This window comes from Colletotrichum aenigma (assembly GCF_013390185.1).
Source record: "Colletotrichum aenigma strain Cg56 chromosome Unknown KSG_Cg56_contig04, whole genome shotgun sequence".
Taxonomy (NCBI): Eukaryota; Fungi; Ascomycota; class Sordariomycetes; order Glomerellales; family Glomerellaceae; genus Colletotrichum; species Colletotrichum aenigma.
In genome coordinates, this window is record NW_023500910.1 from 517,495 (window position 1) to 536,081 (window position 18,587).

Here is an 18,587-nt window from a genome sequence, read left to right on the forward strand (position 1 = left end):
AGCGCCGCACAGGCACATTCATCGAACCATTGCAATGAACAAGGGCTTTTACCTTGAAGTTGGGCCGTCTTCCCCGGCGCCGTATTTTTGCAGATATTTACGTACTAGAATCCAGGCTTCATGTTCTTCAAGCCCGTTGGTACAGGCATCCAAGGCCCACCGAATACCTACGATCGCCTCCATATGGCTTGACAGCTGAGCAATCGTCCCATAGCCCAGTAATCATATTCCAAAGCTCTTCGGATGGATAATCAAAATCGTTATCGATCAAATAACACATTTCAAGATTTGCCTTAAGTGAGCATCGGTGCTGAGTAGTGTGTATCTCCACTCATCTTTATGGTTGGGTTGACAGGGGGCCCGGGGGTCAACCGGATGCAAGCAGAGAACCAACAAGAACCACATCGATGTAACGCAAACACCAACTCACTGGCCAGGTCTTCTAGATTTCCCAATCCATTTCGGGCCTTGTGCCTGTTTCACGCAATCTGAACCGGGTCAAAGGAGGAATTGGCGACTTGCCAAGAGGGCTTGGGAAATTAGCGGGTGTGATTCAAGACTTGGGGCTCTAAGAGCGACGAAATCAGAGCTCTAATTCTCTCCGGATGGCGAGCAGTCCAATTTTGGACACTGATTGGCTTGGTTCTCCACGAGGCGCGACCTTTGCCCGGTGGTGTCGTATTTGTGCCGGGCCAGTTCTACTGCATGGCCGGACATATTGAGTATGAATGCCGCCGTCATCAACTATGCGTAGTATGAATGTCACAAGCATTTGCACAAAACCAAAAGGCGTCACCAGACCCTGTGAGTCTTTACAAAATTTCCCCCGGCGACTGAAATGTGATCGAACAATTCGAACTTTCGGATGCGCATCGCCGGGCTTCCTCCGGGCCCTGGACCGACTGCCGATCCGGCCGACCTCCGATCGGGCGTCCCACTTCCAGAGCTCGCGCATTATCCGAACCATGTCCGCTCCGTAAAGTACGGGTACATCCGGCTCATATCATTTCCTCAGATATCAGGCCGTCTGAATCGCTAAAGATATGGGGTACATGAGTCCCCGCTTGAGTACCCCTTTTGCGTACCATAATACCGGAATTTCCGGGGAAAGGGATCTCAGCCATCACCGGAAATGCCGAGGGAATCACCGTTCACATTTGTGTTGCGGCACGTTGCCTGCATGGACGAGTTGTTTGGTTCAGGAGTTATTTCTTGTGCATCTAATTGCTTCTTTGCGCTTCATTCAATGCATGGCTGATATGTACAGTAGAAAAGTGTATACAGGCAAAAGTAATTAAGCTTATTAGCTTTAAACGCAGTTCCAGCTCTCAGGGATGTTGGGGTCTCCAGAGCCAGAGTAGACGTTGCGAGTGGGGTACTTGCAGTGCTTCCTCGTGAACGCGACGCCCGCATCCTTGGTGCCGTTGACGTAGGCAGTTCCGAGGATGGACTCGGGGGCGATGCCGTCCTCGACCCAGTGAACAATGGCAGACAGCACGTTGCCCTCCGCCTCGTAACCCGCAACGGCGGCGGGCTTGTTGCCGATGAAGGTCGCGCCGGGGCCGCCGCTGCAGTGGTTCATGCCCGAGATGCGGAAGTAGCGGTAGAACTCATCGAGCTGTGCGGAGGTGAGGCCCATGGTGCGCGAGACGTGGTTGTAGTAGCGGGCGGAGTTGTCGCTGCTGATGATGGGGTCCTGGAGGCCGTGGTAGTGCAGGATCTTGGTGCCGCGGTCCTTGACGCCGGAGAGGTCGCCCTTCCAGGTGGCGATGTCGAAGGGGTTCAGGTCGGAGGAGTAGGCCATATCCTTCACGGTTAGGGTGGCGGGGTCCCAGTTGGGGTCGTTGTAGACGACGTAACGGAACCAGTCTCTGGTGTAGGGGAAGGCGGTGCCGGCGAGGAGGATGTTGGTCGCGTCGGCGCCGGGCTGGAGGCGGGGGTAGACGAGGGAGCCGTCGACGCCGTAGACGTCGGAGAAGACGGAGCGGACGGTCTCGGCTTGGGTGCCGGTCAGGCAGTTGGTGGAGTTGCCGGCGCCGCAGATGAGGGACTCGGGGCGGTACTGGCACAGGTCGGGGTCCTCGATGATGCCGTCGACGTGTCCGTCGAGACCGTCGCACTGGGTCAGGACGTCCTTAACAACCAGAGCCCACTGGTCCTTGGAGAGGAACGTGGGGGAGCCCTCAGTGCCGGTGGCCAGGAGGAAGTGGCCGCTCCAGGAGGTGAGGTTGTTGAAGGAGAAGGCGGGGGCGCCAGCCACGATACCGTCGAAGTCGTCAGGGAAGTCCTGGGCCTCCTTGAAGCCCTGTCTTCCACCCGTGGAGCATCCAAGGTAGTAAGATCTGGTGTGCTCCTTGCCGTAAAAGGCCTTGGTCACGTTCTTGCCGACAACGACGCCGGTGTGAAGGGAGCGGTAGGCAAAGTCCTCGATGACGCCAGGGTTGTTGTAGAAAGGCTCGCCAACGGTTCCGTTGTGGCCGTTGTTCGCACCAACAGTCGCGAAACCGCGGGAGGTGGCATAGGCCATGTCCTCGTACTGGATGCAGCCGCCGGTTCCTCCGTTGCCGGTGCTCAGAAAGCGGCCCGTCCAGTTGGAGGGGAGCCAGGCCTCGAGACTGATGTTGCTGGTGGCGCCAGTGGTGACCAGCATCGAGACACGGCAGAGCTCGACATCGACAACCTGGCTCGTGCCAGAGCAGGTCGGGTGGCGCTCGGGGAAGGTCAGGTTGGCGCCTGCGGGCTCGACGTTGGTGAACCAGACGGTGGTGTTCTCGTAGGCGAACGACTTTGCGAAGTTGGCGCAGTCGTCGGCGAAGGCGGCCATGGCGACCTGGGCTGCCGGGAGCAGCAGCGCTGCCGAGGTAGTGAACGACTTCATCTCGGAGAAGGGGTGTTGTTGAACAGGACAGAATCCGAGCTGAAGAGGAGGACAGGTGCCAAGTAAATCCATCTAAGGCGATCGTCTCTTGTCGGGGCCGGGGCGGTTCTTATATGTTGGCAGATGCAACCTGGGCCACGCGGCAAGGGACCTGACCTTGCAAGTTTGACGACGTCAAAGTGTTCATCTCAACGGCCCCGGCACCACGATGCGACGTCGTTCTCCTTCCAAACAGTCGCCCTCCCTCGGCGATCCCATCGGGGGAAGATGCCGGTGTTGCTGTGGTGTGGAGGGACGGCACTTGGCACCGGCATGCCATGGATGCTGAATCAAGTGCACCACCAGAGCCCTGACGACTGACAAGCCCCCAATGGACCCAGCTGAGCTTAGCTTTGTTTTTTCCCCACGACGAAATAAACTTGAGGGGGATGAACCATGCATCGGCAATAGCGAAGTGCGGAGAAGCGCGGCCCTAAAAGGTGGCTTTCCGGGGGACGCATCGCTGAGGAAGAATCTTCTCCCGCCCGGCAGGCAAGCATTTTGGTGTTCTTGGCTATTTACTAGAGTCTCGGGAGCTACTGAAGGAGGCACCTGGGCCGTTCATGGCATGGAGATGGACTGATTGAACTCTAAAGCGGAAGATGAAGCTTGTTTGGATGGTGTGGGCTCTCAGGCTGAGGGAATAGGAGGCGCTGACGCGATAGGAGTTTAGATGGAGATTGATAACGACGTCGAGGCCCCATCGGACCACTATTAACGCCGAGTATAGGTCTTTACGTCTTAGTGAGAGAGGATCTGTAGTCGTAGTCTACTGGAGAGCTGTAGCAGTAGACTGGAGAACGAGGAGCCGGGTGCAATTTCGTCTATCGCAAGCGTAAAACTCGTCGATGTCTTGGCAAACCACGACGCCGACAAAGCATGCCGTTGAACATGTAATCAAGAAACAATTGCAGCGAAGTGGCGTCGAAACCAGTTTGAGTCTCAGTCTCGAAGTCCCGATTTTGATCAGACGATCCGCAGATTGTTTGGACTTGGAAAACTTTGATGTTTTGAGAGTCAAAACACATGGCGATGGGATGACCAACAAGACCCGCGCGCAGGCAAAAAAAACGACTCAACGTCAACAGGAGGTATCCCTGCCACGTCGCACCCGTCCCTGAAGATCTCCAACTGTCAACTACGGAAACAAAATGCATCCTTTGCTTATGGCATCTGTACCGTACGCGTGTTCACGTTGTAGCAGATCGTGGAAATGCCCCCTTAATCTGCTTGAAGAATCATCTAGCCTACAAACCTGCCGAATAAGGGCCGCACAGCGGTAAAGATCTTGCCCGCCGACACTGTACCGTATCATCTGTCCAATAATATCTCAATGGTGTTGTAAACAGAATCTGGGCACTATGCTCCTCGATGCCGAATGACTAGCGGAGTGTTCCGCTGAACGATCCTTTTTCTTCCATCCTCATGGTGTAGGGCTCCCGGATTGGTTCCGAGAAGGTCGGAACTGTCCCGTGGCGCGCGCAAAACGACTCGGAAAGCTGCCTCCAATCACGTGCTTGGCATCTGGACTAGGACCACGGTCCGAAGCCAAGTCGGCGCAGCTGTCGATCATCAAATTTGCAAGTCCCTATTTCGGACCGTTGTGCCAGGGGTGGACGCGGACTCAATGCTCAAATCCAGCAGGAGATCGCCAGCAGCTGTGGAATACGCGGGAGCAAAGAGAAGGCTGAGAGTGACATTTGCTTTGGGCAGAACTGGTCAGCTGTCGCTTGGTAGGCAAAGCAAAAGAGACCATCCTCGTCTCTTTTTTTATCTCATGTCGGCGACCCAGTCCGATGCCTGCAGGTGATATTCGCAGCGGACTGAAACCCCAACGCCGGCGTGGTGGCGTCTCCGGAATTCCTCCGGCCGCGAGACTCTGGTCATGTAAGTGGCGGGACGGAGCGGTCCATGTGCGCCGCTCGATCTCTCGGCGATTCGAGAGGCTAATGCAGGCGAAAATTGCCTACATTGAGCTGCAAGACAAGAACCAACGGCGTCGTACTCGGACGAGTCGTGCCTTCTATATACTATATAATGACGCCCATCTCACTTGATTTTGAGTAACGGTCCGAAGGTTTGTCGATGCTTGCCTTCGGACCGAGCTGTGTGTGTTCCCTGAACACCGCTCACGCATGCTGGCTATGTAGCTGCTAACAATTTCGGCGAGTCTACGCTAGGTTTGGAGAAGATCATTGGTCAGAAAAGCTATGGTAGAATTTGGATACCATGTCTCTCGCGATGTTCTTGCTTGCCGACGGGATACCGCTGGTTCACACCGAAATGCAAAAGCGTCGCAAATGTTCAAGACAGTAGATTTGACAGAGCTCTTAAACATCTTCCCTCCGTCAGCTGGGCAGAAATTCATTGCCAAGCTATTGTGAATTTGGCGTAATTGCTTTCAACATCATGGACGTCAACGCCTCGTGGACATCGCCCAGCTGGGCCGAGTTGGCCTCTCTCAAATTGCCAACCTCTCTGCCGACGTCGAACTCGGCGCTCTACTGGCTTGCTCTCATAGTTGTCGCCTCCGTGGTTGCCGTATCTCCACTCCGCAAGTCATTCCAGTCTGCCGAGATCTATCCCATCATCAACAAGACGAAGGAAGAGTACCTAAAAGATGGAAAGGGTCTCCTGGCGAGAGGAGCAAAGGAACACGGCGGGAAGCCCTTTCGGGTGTATACCGGGCAGGGCACGATGACGATCCTGGCCCCCGAATTTGCTATGGAGGTTCGGAATGATAACCGGTTGAGCTCGACGGAGTTCTTGTTGGCTGTAAGTGGACTTGAACAGCATCAGCCACTGCCTTTCTGACCATTCTCAAGTACTGGCAAGCCGGAACCCCGGGGTTCGAGCCATATTTTAGTTCTGGTAGTGAACTACTCCGGGAGATGATCAGGAGTCATCTCACCCAAACCGATATTTGTGAGACGATCTGCCGTGGGATTTCACTCCAGCTCACTGATGTGCTTCACAGCCAAGCTCTCCAGCCAACTATCCGAAGAGGCTTCAGATGCGCTCCGCGACGTCTTCACAGACAACGAAGGTAATCTCTCCCAGCCCAGATCCCCAGAAGCACGCACTCACATCCCATAGAATGGCACGAAATAAGCCTCGCCCAGACCGTCCCGCAAATCGTCGCCCGCGTCTCCGCCCTCGTCTTCCTCGGCCCAGAACTCTGCCGCGACCCGCGCTGGCTCAACATCACAATGACCTACCCCAGCAAAGCCATGGCGGCCGCCAAAGTCCTGCGCTCCTGCCCGTCGCCGATCCGGCGCCTCGTGCACTGGTTCCTGCCCTGCTGCCGCGAGCTGCGGCAGATGCTGCGCACGGCGTGCCGCGCGATCGAGCCCATCCAGCAGCGGCGCCGCGAGCAGGAGGCCGAGGGCGTGGTGTTCAGCAACGCGCTCGCGTGGATCGAGAAGCTGGCGAAGAAGCAGCAGGACCGCACGGCGCAGAACGCGGCGTATCAACAGCTGGGGTTGAGTATCTTGGCGAACGCGTCGAGCACGGATCTGGTGTCGCAGAATATTTTGGACTTGTGTCTGAATGAGGAGTTGATTGAGCCGTTGAGGGAGGAGGTGAAGAAGGTTGCGGCTGAGGGGTGGAAGAGCTCTGCGCTGTATAACTTGAGGTTGATGGATAGTGTGTTGAAGGAGACGCTGCGGTTGAAGCCGATCGCGACAGGTAAGACTTCATGGTTGGATGCATGGCTTTGAGGGAGCAAATGCTGACAGTTTTGATAGTCGCGCTTGGCCGTCGTGTGATGGAAGACAACGTCAAATTGAGCGACGGCAGCGTTCTCCCCCGAACTACGGGCGTGGCAGTTTCCTCCGCAAATATGTGGGATCCTGTGAGTACACCTCCATCTGACTTCGTACGCTAGACTCTTGACTGAGTGCTTTGAAGGAAATCTATCCCAACCCCGACAAATTCGACGGCTACCGCTTCCTGCGCATGCGCGAGGCCGGCAACAACGAGCACATTGCGCAGTTAGCCAGCGTGTCTCCCGAGCACCTGGGCTTTGGCTTGGGAGCTCACGCCTGTCCCGGCCGCTTCTTCGGTGCGAGCACGACGAAGCTGGTCATGGCACACTTCTTGCTCAAGTATGAGTTCAAGCTGCCGAACAACGACATGACGGCGGTCGATCCCATGCGCTTCGGATTCTCGACGTTGGTGAACCCAAGGGCGAAGATTCTGATTCGTCGGAGGACAGGTGTAGCTTGAAGCAGAGATATCGAATGCCGCTGGGCTGGGAGTGGAAGCTCGTCTGGGCCTGGATAGTTGGGTGAGAAACGCAGACAGGGCCCTGTCTTTACAAGAGGCGTCAGATTCTATGAGAACACATCGCGATGAGAATATACGTGATGCCGGGCCGTCTCACCATCTGTGTAACCTGTTCATCCCCGTGTAAATACTTGGTACCGAACAGCTATCCCGAACCGGAAAAGAACTCATCAGCAATAAGCTTCTTCGGGGGTTGCATCCATACAACACCATTAAAAAATCGACCAGCAGGACTGCGGAAGTTCCTGGCTGCATCAACCCAAGAACGGCAGTCTCCGGTCAAGCGATTGGCGGAACATGATTCCGCGGGACGGGTTCTCCGGGGCGGGGGTCCTCGGTTTTCGTAGCCATCTGCGGGGGGATGCTACCATTTTACCCCTCTCAACTATCCAGAAGTGAACCGAATTACCTTCGTTCCGGGAAGTGAGTGATATGCGTAGGTACGCGGCGTATCTCGGTTTCGCATTCTTGAAGTCGTGGAAGATCAGGGCCGTATGCCGGCTCTGTGACCCATGGCAAGGCGGACGCCTCGTGCGCGATGAATGGTTGCGATGATCTTGCTGTACCAACTTCGAACATTGAAGCATGATGAGGAAATCAATGGAACGGACTTGGCGATATGACGGGAGCGACATCCGATCGATGCCATGCTACCAAGCCACCAAACGGAGGCTTCTCATCCGCTTCGCCCATTGAAGCCAAAATAAACCCTCCCGCCAAGGATGAACGCCTCCTCAAAAGAAGATAAATCACGGGCAAATTCCATGATGCCTTCCAGCCCAGGTCCTCAACCACCCAAGCCGCCAAGATGATGCGCCTGCTAACCCTCCTCAGCTTCTGCCTGGCCTTCCTGACCAGCGCCGCGCTCGGCGCGGAGGTCGTGCCGCGGGCGACATTCACCGAGGTGACGTCCTACGGCGACAACCCGACCGGCACGCGCATGTGGCTCTACGTGCCCAACAACCTCGCAGCCAAGCCGGCCGTCGTCGTGGGCATCCACTGGTGCAGCGGCAGCGCGTCGGCGTACTACCAGGGCAGCCAGTGGGCGCGGTACGCCGAGACGTACGGCTACATCGTCATCTACCCGCAGACGCCGTACACGCGCGACAACTGCTGGGACGTGGCGTCCAAGATGACGCTGACGCATAACGGCGGCGGGGCGAGCAATTCGATTGCGAACATGGTCAAGTTCGTGATTGCGCAGTATGGCGCGGACGCCAGCAAAGTGTTTGCGACGGGGATCTCATCGGGTGCCATGATGACGGTGAGCGAGATGCGGATAGCTTCATTGGATGTGGGAACTGACGCCAGACTTAGAACGTGCTCGCCGCGACATACCCCGACATCTTCGCGGCGGGAATCGCGTACGCGGGCGTCCCGGCCGGCTGCTTCATGAGCGCGGCCGACGTGCCTGACGAGTGGAACTCGACGTGCTCGACGGGCCAGAGCATCTGGACGCAGCAGCAGTGGGCGAACGTGGTGTACAACATGTACCCGGGGTACACGGGCGCGCGGCCGAAGATGCAGATCTACCACGGCACGGCGGACGAGGCGCTGAATGTGCAGAACTACTACGAAACGATCAAGCAGTGGACGGGCGTGTTTGGGTACTCGACGACGCCGCAGTCGACGACACCTGATTATCCTCGGAGCCCGTACACGAGATATGTGTTTGGGGAGAAGTTGCAGGTGAGTTTGGGTAGTGAGTGTGTGTATGTGAACAGGTGCTGACTCGAGGCGGGCAGACTTTCCTCGGCCAGGGCGTCACCCACTCGATTGACGTGTTCCCGGAGGAAGACCTGAAGTGGTTTGGGTTCACGGTAAGATTCCTGGCTTGAAGGTTGGGAGAATGGAACTGACATGGAGCAGAACCCGGTCACCTCGACGGCCGGAAGCCCGACGACGACGACGCTGCGGACGAGCACGACTTCGACGGCCAGATCGACGACGACGACGGCGGCCGGAGGGTCCGGGACGGCACCACAATGGGGCCAATGCGGCGGCATCAACTGGACGGGACCGACTTCTGTGAGTTGATAGAGGGCAATGCAGATGTTGGGCGATTTACTGATGAGTTGGCAGTGCGCGAGCCCGTACACTTGCATCAAGGTCAACGACTGTGAGTCTTCTTTTCGTGCCATTTCCATGCTATCGCTGACGACGTGTGATGAAGGGTACTCTCAGTGCCAGTGATGTCGAGAAAGATGGGATCTGTTGAGCCATGACGAGGGCCAGACGATGACGCCGAACAAAGGATTGTAGCACATCCGGCCATGTCGCATACTGTTTTACCAGACTCCATCAAGTACAGAACATGAATAGAAGCAGCTTCAAGTCTCATCATGCTGTTCGCGGGCTCATGCGCTGGCTGGGCCTGCGACGTGGAATGCGGGATGAGATGCAATCGTGATGAAAGCAGCCGGGCTCGCAAAGGGGTGACGAAGAATTAAAGGCTGGACCGACAGCCGGGGTGAGACCCGATCGGTGTTCCGCGAGACAGCGACATTCCAGCGGAACAAGGCCAAAAAGCAAGGTGAGGTGCTGGTCGATGTCTCGGCAAAAAACAAAACACGATCGCGACGCAGTCTTAGACTGAGGGGAGTGAGACATTCATCGGGCGCTGAAGAAGGGCCCAGTCAGGCAGCACGTCCATGGGCTGGCTGCCCGTGATTGTGGATGATGACTGCCGCTGAAACCCAGCTGTTGATGCGGGACAAGAAGATGGAAGGAGGAGGAAAAAGGTAAAAGTTTGAGCTTAAACCCGGAGGCTGAGGTGAGGCTATTCCCGTCGGGGTCCCACGTGCACCGCGTTGCCCAGGCCATTCGATCATTTATCATGGTTCACTTTCAGTCCACCGCATCCATCGGTGAGGCCCAACCACGTGACCCGTGTTTAGGTCCCTCGTGTGAATTTCGCTTCTGCAAGGCGCGGGAGGCCGGTGTTTTCACTTTTTCGCTTTTCAGGGTCCGCGGTGGCGTCATTCCCCGCTGAGAGTGCGAACCTTGCAAGCGCTAACAAATGCAGGCTTTGCAAAGAGTCTCTGTACTATGTAATGAATTGAAGAGAGCGCAAGAGAGAGAGAGAGAGAGAGAGAGACGCATAACCGCCCAGATTGCCATGGTCATCGACACTGACGCGGGATGTTCTGCCCATCACCAAAGACACTGTCTGAGACTCCCCCAACATGTACGACGTGACCCGACACCTGACTTGACTTTGGTCACGGGACAATGTCTTGTCTTGGTCTTCCGTGTCTTGTGTCTCGCTTTGGTTGTACCCGTCCAGTCTTAGCCCGCAGTCAATGTCCCCCCTTCACCCTCCGGCGCGAGTCCGTCCTCTCTCGTCCTCCACTCGGACTCGTTCTTGGTTTCCTCTTGGGCTCCTCTTCCTCTTGGGTACTCCATCCAAAGGCGACACACCCTGGTCCCCTCGGCTTAAGCCTCACCGCTATTACCTCAGCTAAACAGCCTGGACGACATGCAAACCAGGGGGGGGGGGGGGTGCCTCCACTGCCGATCCGAAACTTGGCCGCCCAACACTGCGAACTGACGTAGAGTTGTAACGCCATTGGGCCTAGAAGCTGCTGCGGCCTTCTGTTGTGCAGTCCACCGTCCGTCCACACGCACACACACCATGCATGTACCTCTAGCACACAGTCAGCGCAGGTATGTACACCCACAGATGAGAGGAAGAGAGAGAGAGAGAGAGAGTCTACCGGAGAGCCTCTTCCTGTTGTTCCCTCTTCTGCTCATCGTCTATTCGTCCATGTCCCATGTGGGTTGGCTCTATCCGTATGTACGAGTAGCAGCAGCAGCATTGCATGTAATGTATCCCCCCACCCCCGCGATACAAAGAGACCTGTTTCCATCCACATCACTACACCCCCTTCACAAGTACCTTTCTATCTTGTTTTCCCGCGCATAAACAACCAGGGCCTGAAAGCGGCTCGAGCTTTCGTGAAGTCATGCCGCAGCGAATCGAACTTCAAAAACAACTTTGAAGCTTTTCAGCATCTTCCCTCCTCTCCCCACGATTCTTCCATGTCCGTTGCCCACGGTTCCATGACCTGACCTCTGTCACCCTCGCCGAGCACCCCTCAACCGAGGCTTCTTCCCGCTTCCTCCCCTCCCCTCCAATTGAGACTCTTCGTTAGTCCCGGGGCTCCTTCTTTGCCATTGACGATTAATTTTCTCCCCGCCAACTCCATCGTCGGAAAATAAACATCGGCGTCTCCCAAAACACCACGACACATCGCCACCGCTGCATCGTCACCACCCACCTCCACCACCACCGCCCAGCATGTCCGACACATCACCCTCCTCGGCAGACGAACGTCTACGGACGGCCGTCATCGCCGAACACCTCCCCGCCGGCTACGGCACCTCCTTCGACGGCACCCGAACCATGTCCAACCTCGACCTCACCCGCCAAAACTCCAACCCGCTCAAGACCCCGAGCCTCCACGGCAGCAGCAAAGGCAACAGCCAGGGCAACGCGCTCGACGGCGACGAACCCCAAGAAGTCTCCTCGCTCCTCCTCCCCGGCGGCGACATCCACCGCGACCTCTACAAGATCTCCGCCAGAGAACAAGGCCTCAAGCGCGCCCAGACCTTCTCCCACCCGCGCCGCACCGAGTCCGGCCACGAGTCCGACCTCGCCGCCGCCGACATGTTGATGCCCCAGGGCTTCCGCCGCCAGTTCGTCATGCAGAAGCGCGGCTTCACCGCCGCGAACCTGCCCATCACCCGCAACTTTGTCGAGTTCCTCGACTTCTACGGCGCCTTCGCCGGCGAGGACCTCGCGGACTCGGACGAGGAGGCCATCATGTCGGACGACGAGGACGAGGAACAAGGACGCACCGCGCCGACAGAGACGAGGCCGCTCCTCGGCCGCCGGCGCTCCTCCCGCTTCGCCAAGAAGGTCGGCGACGCGAGCACGACAAAGACCTTCTTCACGACGTTGAAGGCCTTCATCGGCACGGGCATCATGTTCCTGCCCAAGGCCTTCAAGAACGGCGGCATCCTCTTCTCCTCCATCACCATGCTCCTCGTCGCCGTCATCTCCATGGCCGCCTTCCACCTGCTGCTGCAGTGTCGCACCCGCTACGGCGGCGGCTACGGCGACCTCGGCAAGGAGATCTCCGGCCCGCGCATGCGCTCCCTCATCCTGGCCTCCATCACGCTCTCCCAGCTCGGCTTCGTCTGCACCGGCCTGGTCTTCGTCGCCGACAACTGGTTCTCCTTCCTGCAGGCCGTCACCAACGGCGCGAACCCCCTCGACTCCACCGCCCTCATCGCCCTGCAGGCCATCATCTTCGTGCCGCTCGCCTTCATCCGCAACATCTCCAAGCTCGGCCCCGCCGCCCTCCTCGCCGACGTCTTCATCGTCATGGGCGTCGGCTACATCTGGTGGTACGACATCTCCGCCCTCGCGACCCGCGGCATGGACCCCTCCGTGCGCCTCTTCAACCCGGCCTCCTACACCCTGACCATCGGCGCCTCCATCTTCACCTTCGAGGGCATCGGCCTCATCATCCCCATCCAGGCCAGCATGAAGAAGCCCGAGCACTTTGAGAAGCTGCTCGCGGGTGTCATGCTGCTCATCACCTGCGTCTTCACCTCCGTCGGCGCCCTCTGCTACGCCACCTTCGGCGACCGCACCCAGATCGAGGTCATCAACAACTACCCGCAGGACTCGCGCCTCGTCAACGCCGTGCAGTTCATGTACGCCCTCGCCGTCCTCGTCGGCAACCCCGTCCAGCTGTTCCCCGCCATGCGCATCATCGAGGGCAAGGTCTTTGGCCACCGCTCCGGCAAGAAGGACCTCGTCACCAAGTGGAAGAAGAACGCCTTCCGCACGGCCCTGGTGGCCGTCTGCATCGGCGTCTCCATCGCCGGCTCTGCCAACCTCGACCGCTTCGTCGCCCTCATCGGGTCTTTTGCGTGCGTGCCGCTGGTGTATATTTACCCGCCGTACCTGCACATGAAGGGCGTCGCCGAGACGAGGAAGGAGAAGATTTATGACATTGCGCTGATGACGCTCGGGTTGGTGGGCATGGTGTACACCACCGCCATCACCCTGGCCACGAGCTTCCTGTAACGATAGACATCATGACCTGTGTAGAAAGTACAGCATCACCTGCATGAGATTGTAACATTTTGTTGGAAATAAAATTACAGCGTAGAGCTTTTTGCTATTTACTCACATCTGATGAAGTCCCCTTCAATCCTCGCGCCAGCGGACAGCCCAATCCCCTTTTGCGAAACTCGGCTCGACCACTTTGCCCTGCATGACAGCCTCACACTTCCTCCTCTCCTCGCCGACGAGGAGCCCAAACACAACCCCCCGCCGCGCCGCGCACCTCACCAGCTCCCGCTCGTGAGCCTTCTTCTGCCCCTCGTTCCTCTTCTCCCGCATCTCGTCCGTCTCCTCGATCCGCTCCGCCTTGCCCTTCTCCCCGCCCACGCTGCCGTTCACCTGCGACTTCTCCTGCGGCGGCCGCACCCTCGTCCCGCTGCGCACGGAGAGGCTCGCCGTCACGCTCGGATCAACATCAAGCTCGCTCGACCGCGTCCGCCCCAGCATCTCGTCAATGATCTCCTCCCCGGGGTCCTCCTCCTCCTTCTCATGGCCCACATCCACCCCCTCGTCCTCCGCCTTCTCCGGAATCACCCTCGAGGCGCGGTTCTTCCTCCTCCCAAACACCTTCTCAGGATCCTTCCGTTCCCCAAACACCTTGCCCTCGACCACGTCGCACGGGACAAGCACCCGCGTGTCGCCCTTGACCTTTTTGACGTTGGTGTCGAGGGGCTCGTCGCCCTGCAGGAAGCGCACAAAGGCCGCCTCGATCTCGCGGTCGAGACGGCCCGGCTTCTGGCCCCGGCAGCGCGCGGAGCAGTACTTTGGCGGCTCCGAGTTGGCGGGCTTCGAGGAGGTGGACTTGCGGGAGGAGATGACGCGGCCGCAGGTGCGGCAGTAGGGCGTCTGGTCGCCGTTCGGGAGGAGGTAGAAGGGCGCGGGCGTCGCTTGGGATTTGGACGGCCGGGACCAGGAGTCCATCCAGGACATTTTGCCGCGCGAGGTGGGGTGGAGGGTCGAGAAGGGTTTGCGGAGGGGGTTGGCGATAGGGAAGTTCTTGATTGCAACGAGTCGGATGGTGAGTGAGCGGGAGAGCATTGGCGAGATGTTGAGAAGTGAGGTTGTGATGGTGAAAGAGATGAGGTGTGGGAAGGTTGGGTGTTGGTGGTCTGGGATTGGCTACGTCATCGATGTCATTTTCTGCTACTTCCGGAAGGCGTGGTCTCAGCCGTGATTCTTGCCTAAATTATTGAACACAATTCACTCCAAAACGAAGAATTCGAGTACGAATATTAATGAGAACGAGACTTTCATTCATCATTTCCCTATCCCCCATGTACCAGAAGTTCTCCATGGGCGACGTGACAGTGTGACACTAGAACAACCTGTCCTTAAAGGGATGACACCCACTAGGTCTCAAATGCACCCTTTTGGCCGTCAAATATCTCAATTCGTGCCTTCCCGGATGCATTTGAGTCTCACTCTATACGAGTATTCGTTGGTCGCTGAAGTAAAGAATCGAGGGCAGTCTCGCTCTCAATTGGCAATTCCATCAGACATGTTGAAAAGCGACGTCTCAATGTAGCGCTTATATCGTTGTCAATTGGCAGACTCCGAGCCGACAAGAGGCTAATTTCCCTTGTACCGGCAAGGCAGAGTTCTATGAATTCGCATACGTGCATGTTGTGAGGTTAGACTCAGAGGACCTTGTCATAAGTGAGGCACTCTGGATGGCTGTCGTCAAGTCCATCTCTCATGTCGGCGACATCTCTCCTGCCTTGCTGATATTCATCACATCGCTTGAACACATCCAAAGGTGGAGTTTTGTTCATCAAAATGGCTGCTGGATTCCGTGTCATGAGGCAAAATGGTGGCTTCGAGAGGGGCGTGAAGTCCAGTTCCGCTGATCCTATATTGTTACAGCACTTTTCTGTTACCAAGCTTTTCCACTGCGATAAATGTGACTGTGAAAGTTTATGGCAGTGGACGTGGACGTGCTTAGAAGGCGGTTTCGACACAAAGTTCAGCCACATATCCTGTCCTGCTGAGGCTTTGTGAACCTGGCGTTTTCCCAGGGCAACCAACCAAGAGCTTTCGCTGGCCGCATAATCATAGCTGCGATACCACTTCTGATTAGAAGATGGGAAGAGATCGGAGTCTTTGTAAGGAGTAAGAAGGCCATGATCAAAAGGCTTTTCCGTCCCTTTCGCTCATGGGCCGAATGGGGGGCCTTATTGTATCACGAGTGGACGCCTCGCCATCAGCTAAAGGCTGAAACAAGGGGCCTGATCAAGGTGTAGCCGTGGTCCTGGTACCTTAGTAACATATATCGGAACTGCAGCTGATGTATGCATTCTTTGAAAATCAACGCTCAAAGGTTTCCTGAAAAGAAAGGAATAGACAAGTGGAACGGGAGAAGGACAGGCTGGGAATGGAGGAACTGGAAGCTCGTAAACAGTCACATACAAAGTTTGATTCTTTCTTGGGACGGAGTATCGTCCACCAGGGCACAAGTAGTCTGCTCATACCAAGATGAATCGGTCGGACCATATTGCTGACGTCGGCTAGGCCCCCGTGATGGCACTGTAGCAGCGAGAGTTCGTCCCGACTGCTGCGGGGGCCTGAGTCCCAGGAAAAAAACTGTTACTTCCTTGTCCCGTATGTCACAAGGCGTGCCGAGTACCCGGGGCGTGAGATTTGCATGTTCACGTCAATTGCCATCTTGATACTAATTGGGAAAATTCTGGGCCGGACGGACCAGCTTCTGTCCCAGAAAGTCACCGCCGGCCTTTGACATGATAGACATCTATGCTCTCTGCACTAATTCCGCTGCGCCCTACTGCGTGCTGTTTTTAAACATGGGGCGAGTCATTCTGGCTGAACTCGAGGAACGCTCCGGACAGCTCCCCTCGCGCTTTGGCCAGCGGAAAACCAACATTGCGGTGCTCGCCTCTGGTTCACTCCTCAGGCGACGAACTGAGAATTCAACTGAGAATTATCGAGCTGGTTGAGTTGCCCAAATATCGTTACGATCTCTTGTTTTGTCTCGATGATATTGAACCTCGTTGATACTCAGGGAACAGGTCAACCGGTTACTACACCAGACAGCAGACGCTTTGGTAATGCTCAGTTCATCGTCGAGCAAGACTTTTTTATAGATACCTACCTAGTACACATCACAAGCCAGCAAGCGTTCATAAGGCTTAATTGTAAGCTAAACCTCGGAACGTCACAGATTGATTGAACCCCAGACCCTAGGAAGGGCAGATGTCCATTGTCACTAGTCAAGCTTTCAGCTGAACAGCAGATCGTCCCTTTTCCATTGTTTTGTGTGGCACGACTCAACCACGTTTACTAAACCGTAGGGCACATTTCTTGTAAGTTTCATAATTTATGTTACCTACCTCAGCTCCTCATCTCGGCGACGTCACCATGCCGACGATCAGTTTGAATGATGCTTCACTTAAGGGCGTTGGACTTTTGCATCAAGAAAACTCATCATGAGTTCTGAGGTTCCGCAGCCTCATGAAGAATCAAGTATTTAGGAACCTAGCTGATAATTATTCGCTACTTCTGATAAGGCAGTGCACTACACGATGTTGAGCGATGCGACGGAAAACTAGACGGGCAAACTTGATTACTACCAGATCCCATACAGGAACTAGACGAGATTCACGAGTAATGTGAGGAATAGACGAACAAAGGCTTCGCGAGGGAGTTGTCAGGGTCAAATTGTACTACTTGCCGGTTCAGACGATGCAACACTGAACCTTATTTGCCCATGGGTGGTCCCCTGAGATTGATCAGCCCTCTGGTAACAGCGTTATCACCACATGACTTACCCCTACCCTCTGTCAAATAATGAGAATGTATCCGTACCACATGGATGGCTATCAGGGATAAATTCTGGGGCCAATGCAACTGGATATAAAAAGAGATAGATTTCGCCATGAGCTTGCAGTAATTAGCTATCATCTTCACGTTCTTTCTAGCTACTTTCAATTCCAACATTCGAAATGCGTCTCATCACCTTCTTCTGCACTCTCTTGAGCGCCTCTCTTGTGGCAGCCGACTGCAAGAAATGTGTCGCGTCAGACAGTGGCCGCTATGCCTGCCTCAACGATAACAACGGATGCCAGAATGCGCGGGTGAGCAGCAAATTCCCCTTTGGGGCAAAGGTTTGCTGCGACGATGCCGCCTTCCCCCATATCAGCTGCGCCAAGGAATGCACATAAGGTACGCAAACCCGTATCAGAAGCACGACCGGTTCTCACAAATCATAGGAACCGTTGAAAAGATAAGGACTTGCAATGGTGAATGAGCGGGTTTTTGTCACGAATTCGAGCGCCTCGTCTTTCAACAAAAAACTATTTTCCGACCCGTGTTTGGCCCTGGCTTTCATATCTGATGCTATGTGTTACGACTTATGGGGAAGGGACGACAGCGGAGCTGTGGGAAAGTTGAATGGGGGGATTGTTATCCAAAATCATTACTAGGGAGCAACAGGAACCTAGCAAATAAACTAAGAAACTGTGACCGAGTCACATTCATCACTCTCATTGCCTATTGCGACCAGGACATGGTTCTTAAAGTGAGAGTGGTTCCGTTCGATGAGAAACGCATCCATGCCGTGACGATAGGCTTGCCTTTGATGTCGGTTTGGCGGGGGCCGGATCTGCCAACGTGACAAGCGACTGGATGTAATCAAACTCAGTCGTAGTGCTGGCCTCGTCTTTGTCCAAATCGACGACTACGTTTTCGATTGATCGTGCGTAGTCATCCAAGGGAGAAGGTCGTGACGATGTTCCTTCTTTCCTTAATGCGGTTTCCGACATTCGACGTTGTCCTTCGTCAAGCCCGTCTCCGGAAACGGCCACATACTTCCTCCTTTGCTGATTTTCATCATATGGCTTAGATGTGTGTGGGGGTTGAGATTTGATCACTGAAATAGCCGCTGGGTCCACAGGGCAAAATGGTGGTTCGAAAACGTCCTGGAATCGTGCGGAGAAGCTACTCAAGAGTTGAACCGAAGAGCTTGAGAGCAAAGATGATTCATGTAGAGGATGGAGTGCGTGTATTCGAAACAGAGTAAACAGAGTGTCAATCCACAAATGAGCCGGGCTGAAGAATGTTCTCATGGTACCCAGGACAGTGAATATTACTTTCAGATGGTTGACAGATTCGTTGCGGCGAGCGTGGTCATTCTCAGCGCGAAGCTGACTTAAAAATACACTTCCTGCGAGGAAGAGGACATAACCAAGGAATGGAGGCTGGATTCAGTTAGTTGAGATGTCAAGTCTAAGA

General features: G+C 55.7%; 5 protein-coding genes across 5 annotated transcripts; 3 read left to right on the forward strand and 2 right to left on the reverse strand.

The window, feature by feature from the left end:
- Nucleotides 1-1,309: 1,309 nt before the first annotated feature.
- faeB-2-2 (putative feruloyl esterase B-2) lies at nucleotides 1,310-2,878 on the reverse strand (the record flags this gene model as incomplete). The annotated part of the gene is made up of 1 exon (XM_037321258.1): nucleotides 1,310-2,878. The coding sequence occupies one exon, from the start codon at nucleotides 2,876-2,878 to the stop codon at nucleotides 1,310-1,312; it is 1,569 nt and encodes a 522-aa protein (XP_037179970.1).
- Nucleotides 2,879-5,326: 2,448 nt separating this feature from the next.
- Nucleotides 5,327-7,144, forward strand: P450-1-5 (Cytochrome P450 monooygenase 1; the record flags this gene model as incomplete). Its single annotated transcript, XM_037321259.1, has 6 exons — nucleotides 5,327-5,692; nucleotides 5,743-5,842; nucleotides 5,895-5,963; nucleotides 6,014-6,604; nucleotides 6,664-6,770; nucleotides 6,827-7,144. The coding sequence occupies 6 exons, from the start codon at nucleotides 5,327-5,329 to the stop codon at nucleotides 7,142-7,144; spliced, it is 1,551 nt and encodes a 516-aa protein (XP_037179952.1).
- Nucleotides 7,145-8,012: 868 nt separating this feature from the next.
- Nucleotides 8,013-9,397, forward strand: axeA-3 (putative acetylxylan esterase A; the record flags this gene model as incomplete). The annotated part of the gene is made up of 6 exons (XM_037321260.1): nucleotides 8,013-8,468; nucleotides 8,522-8,893; nucleotides 8,950-9,024; nucleotides 9,074-9,232; nucleotides 9,287-9,323; nucleotides 9,378-9,397. The coding sequence occupies 6 exons, from the start codon at nucleotides 8,013-8,015 to the stop codon at nucleotides 9,395-9,397; spliced, it is 1,119 nt and encodes a 372-aa protein (XP_037179951.1).
- A 2,107-nt stretch (nucleotides 9,398-11,504) lies between these two features.
- Nucleotides 11,505-13,304, forward strand: avt3-1 (Vacuolar amino acid transporter 3; the record flags this gene model as incomplete). Its single annotated transcript, XM_037321261.1, has 1 exon — nucleotides 11,505-13,304. The coding sequence occupies one exon, from the start codon at nucleotides 11,505-11,507 to the stop codon at nucleotides 13,302-13,304; it is 1,800 nt and encodes a 599-aa protein (XP_037180121.1).
- A 123-nt stretch (nucleotides 13,305-13,427) lies between these two features.
- CGCA056_v006011 (uncharacterized protein) lies at nucleotides 13,428-14,381 on the reverse strand (the record flags this gene model as incomplete). Its single annotated transcript, XM_037321262.1, has 1 exon — nucleotides 13,428-14,381. The coding sequence occupies one exon, from the start codon at nucleotides 14,379-14,381 to the stop codon at nucleotides 13,428-13,430; it is 954 nt and encodes a 317-aa protein (XP_037180122.1).
- Nucleotides 14,382-18,587: the final 4,206 nt, after the last annotated feature.